This window comes from Salmo trutta, chromosome 38, assembly GCF_901001165.1.
Source record: "Salmo trutta chromosome 38, fSalTru1.1, whole genome shotgun sequence".
NCBI classification, from domain to species: Eukaryota; Metazoa; Chordata; class Actinopteri; order Salmoniformes; family Salmonidae; genus Salmo; species Salmo trutta.
In genome coordinates, this window is record NC_042994.1 from 4,622,202 (window position 1) to 4,631,127 (window position 8,926).

At 40.9% G+C, this 8,926-nt stretch overlaps 1 protein-coding gene across 3 annotated transcripts in view; it reads right to left on the reverse strand.

Annotated features, from left to right (window-relative positions):
• The window catches only part of LOC115178842 (uncharacterized), a 31,337-nt gene extending 23,021 nt beyond the window's left edge, over nucleotides 1-8,316 (reverse strand). The window contains exon 1 of one of the 3 annotated variants that reach the window (XM_029740203.1): nucleotides 8,291-8,316. In XM_029740203.1, coding sequence (XP_029596063.1) covers nucleotides 8,291-8,306 — 16 coding nt within the window. In that variant the 5' untranslated portion in view covers nucleotides 8,307-8,316. Of the gene's footprint in view, nucleotides 1-1,628; nucleotides 1,812-7,837; nucleotides 7,912-8,290 lie in introns of those variants that run through there. The other 2 variants (XM_029740202.1, XM_029740201.1) reach the window with 2 other exon arrangements.
• Between the last annotated feature and the right edge of the window lie 610 nt (nucleotides 8,317-8,926).

An 8,926-nucleotide genomic window follows, 5' to 3' on the forward strand; every position in this document is an offset into this window, starting at 1 on the left:
GTCCACCAGATCAAAGGCAGTAGGATGAGTGTGTGAATTAGACAATTTTCCTGTCCTGCTAAGCATTCAAAATGTAATCAACAGTACTTTTGGGTGTCAGGGAAAATGTATGGAGTAAAAAGTACATCATTGTCTTTAAGAATGTAGTGAAGTAAAAGTAAAAGTTGTCAAAAATATAAATTGTAAAATAAAGTACAGATACCCAAAACAACAACTTAAGTAGTACTTTAAAGTAGTTATACTTAAGTACTTTACACCACTGAATGTTAATAACTAGTACATTTCATCATCACTGTAATTTCAATAGCAAGTATATTTAACATGAGATGATGACAGATAGCTGCAGCGAATTAGTCATATTAAGTAATCAACATGCATGTAGTAGCCTATAAAACAGATATGCCTACCAGTTAATATGCCTTCATATTCTAGCTGAATGATAGCCTATGACTCAGGACTGTTATGAATGTAAGAATTAGTAATATTAAGTCATCAACATGCATGTAGTAGCCTATAAAACAGATATGCCTACCAGTTAATATGCCTTCATATTCTAGCTGAATGATAGCCTATGACTCAGGACTGTTATGAATGTAAGGTATGCAGTAAACATCAATATTAGGATATCTGGAGGAAGTAAACAAAGCACCTATGAATGTGGGCTATTGGACTCCACCTCTCACTTAACCGATATGCCCCCTTACCAGGAGTATACTGCTCACCTCATCTAAGCTAGTGGCACACATTGAAATTACACTGGTCTCATGTAACACATGAATGGATTTCATACAAGAGCTCAACTCAGCCATAGAGAATAGGCTACTGGAGCCAAAGACTGCTGCGTGAGCCAAGCCATGTATTAAAGATGAATGAAATGGCTATAACCCTTGCTACCCAATGGGCCAATAACATTGTCTGAAACTATAGGGCTTTAATCAAAAGTAGTGCACTATGTAGGGAATAGGGTGCTATTTGGGAAGCAGACATTGTCTCTCAGCGCATGTAATTCTATCAATTAGCCTGGGTAGCCCTGAGAAATGCTACAGTATCAAATGACATTCATAGCTGCTACGGGTGGAGTGTATGTATCTAAGGGTGAAAAAGTTCTAACATAGAGTAAAATGTAAATATACACCACAGGTGTGTTCTGAACCTGTGAAGTCAACCATGCAGAAGACAACTCCATTGGAACATCACTGTGATTTTTGCCATCAAGTTTGATACATTAGTGTGATACTTGCTAGATTAGTTTGATACTTGATAGATTAGTTTGATAGATTAGTTTGATTGATTAGTTTGATACATTAGTTTGATACATGATAGATTAGTTTGATACTTGATAGATTAGTTTGCTAGATTAGTTTGATAGATTAGTTTGATTGATTGAATAAAACAAAGTATTTAGAAAGGAACTTTATTGATCATAACCTCTTTTTAGGGATAGTTAATAGTAATAGTTAACAATCAATTATTATCTAAGCAAGTGGATTTCAAGGTGTAAATGTTATGTGACCTTTTCCCACACCCTCTACAGTAACCAAGTAAACAGCACTTCGTATACAAAAGAACTGCAAACCAACCAGGCTTAAGTATTGCAAAAGTACTTAAAAAACCATTGACGTACTTACCCAGAAAAGCCAACAGCATGACAACTGGAACAAGGCACATATTGGCAAATGTGTGTATTGTACTAATTGTATGAAAACATGCAAAAAATAAAACCAATTCAAAATGTACATGCAAAATCCAAATCAAAAGTGTATAATAAAACTCTATGAGTGAAAGAGATCCAGGGTGTGTGTCTGTGTGTAAGCGAGTGTGTGTGTTTGGTCTCAGAAGGAACGACCGTGTGTGTGTGTGAGAGATTTGTGTGCAGCCTCCCTCTCTGTGCCTCTCTCTCTCTCCCAGCATCAACCCCTGCTGTTTAAGCAGCCGATTGGTCCAGCCAAAACCACTGTATCTATTCTATGGAGCATAGGAAAGGAGGGGCTGGCTGGCTGGCTGGCTGGTTGGCTGATTGACTGAGTGACTGCCTGATTAGCTGACTGGTTGGCTGAATGACTGATTGGCTGGCTGACTGTCTAGTTGAATGACTGGTTGGCTGACTGGTTGGTTGGCTGAATGACTGACTGGCTGGCTGGCTGGTTAGCTGAATGACTGACTGACTTGGCTGGTTGGCTGAATGACTGACTGACTGACTGACTGGCTGGTTAGCTGAATGACTGACTTACTGACTGGCTGGCTGGCTGGTTGGCTGAATGACTGACTGACTGGCTGATAAAAGTGTGATTATAGTTTTTAACCCATAGGAGAACCCCTTTTGCTTCTAAGTAGAACCTTGTTGGGTTCCGTGTAGAACCCTCTGTAGAAAGGGCTCTACATGGAACCCAAAAGGGTTCTACCTGCAACCAAAAAGAGTTTTCAAAAGGGTTCTCCTAAGGTTTTAGAAAGCACCTTGTTTCTAAGAGTGTAGGATCTCTTCATTGATAGTATTTTAAAGTCATTTTTAAGTTTACCTTTTACTCTATGAACCATTTCACCTTGAGGGGGAAAGAAATATACTGTACTGTAGTTTTAGAAGGCGAGAAATTTTTTCTTATTATTAAAACATTGTGCTTCTCATATAATTGTACTAAACAAAAACTGTGTATTGGTAGTCCTATATACTGAGTTAAGGGCGCAAAAATGTCTTACATATCTACATTTATCATGCTTGAGTATTTTATGCCGGTCTGGAATCTTGAATGAAACTCAGTTTTGTTGTTCCGGACGCTATGTCATCAGTGCATGTTATTTTACTTAAGGTTCTTAATTGGTTTAATTGATTGAGGATTTTAGCATCTGGTCAGAAAACCAGTCAGTATCTGGTGTGACCACCATTTGCCTCATGCAGCGCGACACATCTCCTTCGCATAGAGTTGATCAGGCTGTTGATTGTGGCCTGTGGATTGTTGTCCCACTCCTCTTCAATGGCTGTGCGAAGTTGCTGGATATTGGCGGGAACTGGAACACGCTGTCGTACACGTTGATCCAGAGCATTCCAAACATGCTTAATGGGTGACATGTCTGGTGAGTATGCAGAACACGGAAGAACTGGGACATTTTCATCTTCCAGGAATTGTATACAGATGCTTGCGACATGGGGCCGTGCATTATCATGTTGAAACATGATAATGATGATGGCGGCGGATGAATGGCACGACAATGCAATTGTAATTGATAAAATGCAATTGTGCTCATTGTCTGTAGCTTATGCCTGCCTATACCATGACCCCACTGCCCCCATGGGGCACTCTGTTCACAACGTTTGCATCAGCCAACTGTTCACACACACGATGCCATACATGCTGTCTGCCATCTGCCCGGTACAATTGAAACCGAGATTAATCCGTAAAGAGCACTTTTCCAGCGTGCTAGTGGCCATCGAAGATGAGCATTTGGCCACTAAAGTCGGTTACAACGCCGAATTGCAGTCAAGTCAAGACCCTGGTGAGGACAACGAGCACATAGATGAGCTTCCCTGAGATGGTTTCTGACAGTTTGTGCAGAAATTCTTCTGTTGTGCAAACCCACAGTTTCATCAGCTGACATGGTGGCTGGTCTCAGACGATTCCGCTGGTGAAGAAGCCGGATGTGTAGGTCCTGGGCTGGCGTGGTTAACGTGGTCTGCGGTTGTGAGGCAGGTTGGATGTACTGCCAAATTCTCTAAAATGGTAGAGAAATTAACATTAAATTCTCTGGCAACAGCTCTGGTGGACATTCCTGCAGTCAGCACGCCAAACATCTGTGGAATTGTGTTGTGTGACAAAACTGCACATTTTAAAGTGGCCTTTTATTGTCCCCAGCACAATGTGCACCTGTGTAATGATCATGCTGTTTAAACAGCTTCTTGATATACCACACCTGTCAGGTGGATGGATTATCTTGGCAAAGATGAAATGCTGACTAACAGGAATGTAAACAAATGTGTACACAACATTTTTGAGAAATAAGCTTTATGTGCATATGGAAAATGTCTGGGATTTTTTTTTTCAGCTCATGAAACATGGGACCAACACTTTACATGTTGCGTTTATATTTTTGTTCAGTATATAACATTAGTAGGAGTCGGAAAATGATTTAATCTGAGGTTTAGCCAGCCGAGAGAGATTATCTTTATAGCATTCACTGTGGAAGCTCTTGCCTAACATAGACAGTTGGAAAAAGAGTCAGGTGCTAGGCTCTAAGGATGCCCGCTAAACTGTACATCTTTATCACTTGGGCTTAGATAACATCCCCAAGCTGTGTCCAGCCTACTTTATGAGGTTCATCAACCTTTTTCAGTCCCGCTTGAACTGAGACAAGGAATCATCGACTGTTCTTGGGATAGGCAGATTTGATTGAGTATTAGTTTAAAGGCGGAGTGGGATTGTAGTTTAAACAATCATCACAGTCACTACACTCTGGAATGCTACTGTGTTACTATAGTTTTATGTCCCTACACACTACACTCTGGAATGCTACTGTGTTACTATAGTTTTATGTCCCTACACACTACACTCCGGACTGTTACTATGTTACTGTAGTTCTATAGTTCTATGTCCCCACACACTATGTGGTTGTGGTGATAGCAGAATCAGAGTATACTGTAGATGCATAAATATAGATACTGCATAGATGACAGCAGATACAAAGAGCATTGATGACAATGTTAATAGTTCTACGCCCCAGACACTATGTGGCTGTTGTGACGATAGCATAAAGAGTGTGGATTAATTGCTGCATAGATATAGATACTGTACATAGAATAGATGACAGCATGGATCTACATCTCTTTTTCTATCCAGAGAAAACCGTAACTTCCACTGATGCCATTGGGAGAAGTTGATTTAGGTGGAAACATCTGGCTTAGGTGGAAGCTATGTGGGCCAGGCGCATTGATATTTGGTGTTGATACCAGGCTGCTCGTTTGGGCACACACCTGTCACCAGCGTTACGCGCATAATGACACTTTACGTTTAATGACGCACAATGATGCACATTTAATCCATGTGTCTCTGTGTGGCCATACCATTAATCTGACAGGCAAATCATAGATGCATAAAGAATAGATGCATTAGAAATAGATAGCCTGGATGAGAACAATTTTCTATTCATGAGTGAACATCTATGGGTGTGGATTGGTGTTGGACGGAAGGAGTACCCGTGTATCTATTGGGTTGGGTTGGATTCTCAGGAACATGAATCTGACTACCAGGGTAATCTGACTGTACTTTAATTAAGGTGATGTATCACTACATCATGTGATGTGTCCCAAATTGAGACACAACCATGAGGTCAAGGTTGAGGCGTGCAAGTTCACAAGAAAAAAGGAACAGCGGCAGAAATGAAGACGCAAATGAAAGATATTTAAACACGTTTGATCTGATACACCAACACATTTTTCATTGCTCACTGACACAAACAGTGAACATGGACATATTTAGACTCATCTCTTTTTCCATATCACTCATTCCCCATTCCTCTGTTGACCATCATGGTCATTTCCCCTCGTGAAGGGGCTGAGCAGAATAGGCTATTCACTCCTAGCTAGAAATAGCTGTCATAACGGACCATCAGATCAGAGTGTTGTTTTTGGTAGGTGTCACACACACACACACACACACACACACACACACACACACACACACACACACACACACACACACACTCCAGTGTGAGTTATTTATAGGTCATTTACACATTTCAGAGGGCCCTCAAGGTGGAGAAGGTACTTCACTGGTCCTATTTTGGCCCTTGATTGTAGTGGGAGGTAAACTTGTGATGGGGATGCACGCTGTTCCATGGTAAGGGGAGGAACGTATAGTCACACACTGGGTGCGTCCTAATATTATCTCCTTTCTCCTGATGTGTGAGCGTCACCATTTATTTACAGTAGGTCTACTTTGTCCCTGTTTTCAACGCTTTTTGCGTCAACATTTTTATTGAATCAAATCAAAAGTGTTGGGGGCGCTGCCCCACCTAATTGAAAAGTGCTGTGGAAAATGCCTGCTCGCCCGACACGTTTGTCGCTGTTATGACGCTGATGATTTGTCGCTATGTATGGTTTGTTAACGTTTCTCCCGTTGTGACGAGAGTAGGCATACAGCGCCATCTAACGGTCGTGTTGGGGATAACAGCTGTTGACAACTGTAGCATTGTAACCGTAAAGCCCTTTCCTAACCTTTTTCCTAACCTTTATCCTCATTCTCCTAACCTGCTACGTTAATTCACCTAACCTGCTGCGTTAATTCACCTAACCTGACACATTATTTATCCTTACCTGCTATGTAAACAAACCATCTGCGGCAACAAATCAACAGTATCAAACTAATGATGAGGTTTGTGAGAAAGCTCCCACCACACACTGCCTCACCAGAACATTTGTAAACACACTTCTCGCGCTCCTTTTCTTTTATTGAGTTTAATTATAATAATTTGGGTGGAGCTTATATTTGTCCTTTAACAAGTATATAATGGAAACGTGTTTCTTGCTGCAAGGAGTGGGGTCACGACGAGGGTCGACGAGGGTCACCATTGTCCATCGCCCCTGGAGCAATTGGTTTATTTAATTTATGAGTTATACAAATTAATTTGCTTCTTTATGTAAAAACAAATGTTTATTTTCTCTAACTTTGTTTTTCCACTTCCTGGTTATTAACAGCGTGCTGTGCAAGTGAATGGATTTGTTTAATCTTTGATTAAAGGGGCAATCTACAAATCAAACAATAACAAAGCGGTTACCCCGCCACTGATTTGGTAAATAGCTGAGGGATGGGGCTGGAGAAATGTAACCACTTTCAAATTCAAAGACAGAGCTCTGGATGCAAGTACAATTTTACAATCACAATTTTAACTGTGTTTTGAGTGTCTAAAAGTCCACAAGCGTATGCAGCAATCGCAGATTGCCCCTAAGGGTACAAAGGGGGGACAAGTTCTGTTCCTTACAATTCTATCTTCAGCTCGGAGTTTAACACTATTAGCATACCTTCTAAAGATGTTTTCCGTAACAAAAACATATTTAGTCAAGGCTTCTATTATAGTGTGACGTGTATTGTCTCCAGGAGCACTCGTGGCGGTTGTACAAAAATCAGGCTATGAAAAAGAAAAATTCAATTCTTGAGAAAAGTAAGACTGGCTAACTTGCATAACTTGGTTTTAAGACAAATGGCCAAAGTTCTTGTTTCTGTAATTTATGAAGAAATCTGGCATATACAAAATCAGGTCTACCATTTTATTATAGTAGGCCTACAGTTAAACTCAAAGCTATACATAGCCTACACCAGGGTTTCCCAAACTCGGTCCTGGAGCTCTCCCTGGGTGCATGTTTTGGTTTTTGCCCTGCACTACACAGCTGATTCAAATCACCAACTCATCATAAAACGTTGACGATTTGAATCCGCTGTGTAGCGTTAGGGACTGATGTTTGGGAAACCCTGGCCCACACCACCAGTGTTAAGCGGGCCTACCATACCTGGTCAGTATGTGGTCTACCATAGAAACCCTACAATCATAAACACATCTTTCTGAGCTGATGTAGGCTGTGTTACGTCACCAGACATCCTTTTTATGAATTATATAAAAGAGTAAAAGCACTGGCACAACAGAGTTTTCTTGTTGCAGGTGCGTGGGAATAATTCTCTGCTATCTAATATCTTAGAAAAAAAAATGAAGACCCTCACACTGAGCACAGGTCGTCAAGCACTGACGAAGCCTTCAGGCATACGGCTCGAAAAGTAAACTAAAGTGATATCATAGGAGCAAGAGCCGTGTGCGGGGCTTTCTTTTCTCCTCATTCTATAAGCACGAGTACACTCACCTTGGTCATGTTTAGACATCTAGGTTGTATGTACTACCTGCTACAAATCTGATTTATATGCAGACGGTCTGCTTCACTTCTGAGTAGCCTCAGCACTTCTACGGCACAGTGAGAATGGCCACTAGGTGGCCTTGGTGTAACATGGAAATAGCTGGAGAATCTCCATCACCAGCAGCATCTTCTGGGAAGGTGATACGTCTGTTCAGGACAATTCGTGTAAGGAAATTGTGATCTTTCTGACGTTTTTGAGAAACATACAGTTGAGAGTGTTGTTAAAGATGGAATATAAGAATTTGTCAACTGACCCCAATCGGACAGAGTGGACCCGCCCTACATTTGGTATAAAGTTGTAATCCATAATCTTTTAAAGTAACTGATGTTGTTGGCATTTAGTGTAAAAAAATGATCAAACAGATGCATAATTGTATATGGCTGTAGGATGCAAGGTCCTACTTCTATAATGATACATTTTCGGAATGGTCTCGTTTGCAGGAATGCGCTACCCTGTAACAGACAGAGGCGCTGTCCGGTAAATTCCATGGAGGTTGCACGGAGCCGGTAGAGCACAATAGGTAGTAGGGAATTCTGCTGCAGGATAATTCAAAGTGCGACTGTGGTGAGTAGCCTACATATATCTATGGCATGCATGTCTAGTCGTAGGTATAGAACATGGAGTTGAGTTTTGCATGGGATAAACTGGTGAAATTATATACGCATGTGGGCGTTGTTTCTTCTCGTCCACTTGACTAGACTACTGACTGAACGCCACAGCAGGCTCTGATTACAGTCAGGTCAATGGAAAGTACAATCAATCCTAGTTCCCTAGTCAGAACAACTGACCTATATAGGCATAATATTCTGCCATAGTCATTTTTATACATGTTTTATTAACGAAAAAGTGCCTATGTTGTTTTTGTGAGTTAGATATAGGCCTAGTCGTATGATTCATGGTCCATCTATTCTGATTGTGATAAAGACTTGACAGTTTGCCATTTTGTTTTGCCGTGCGTAAATGTATAGCCTAATTATTTACAGTAGGCCTATAACTTATAATAACATTAGTTATAGGTCTACTGGAGGTGAGGTTTG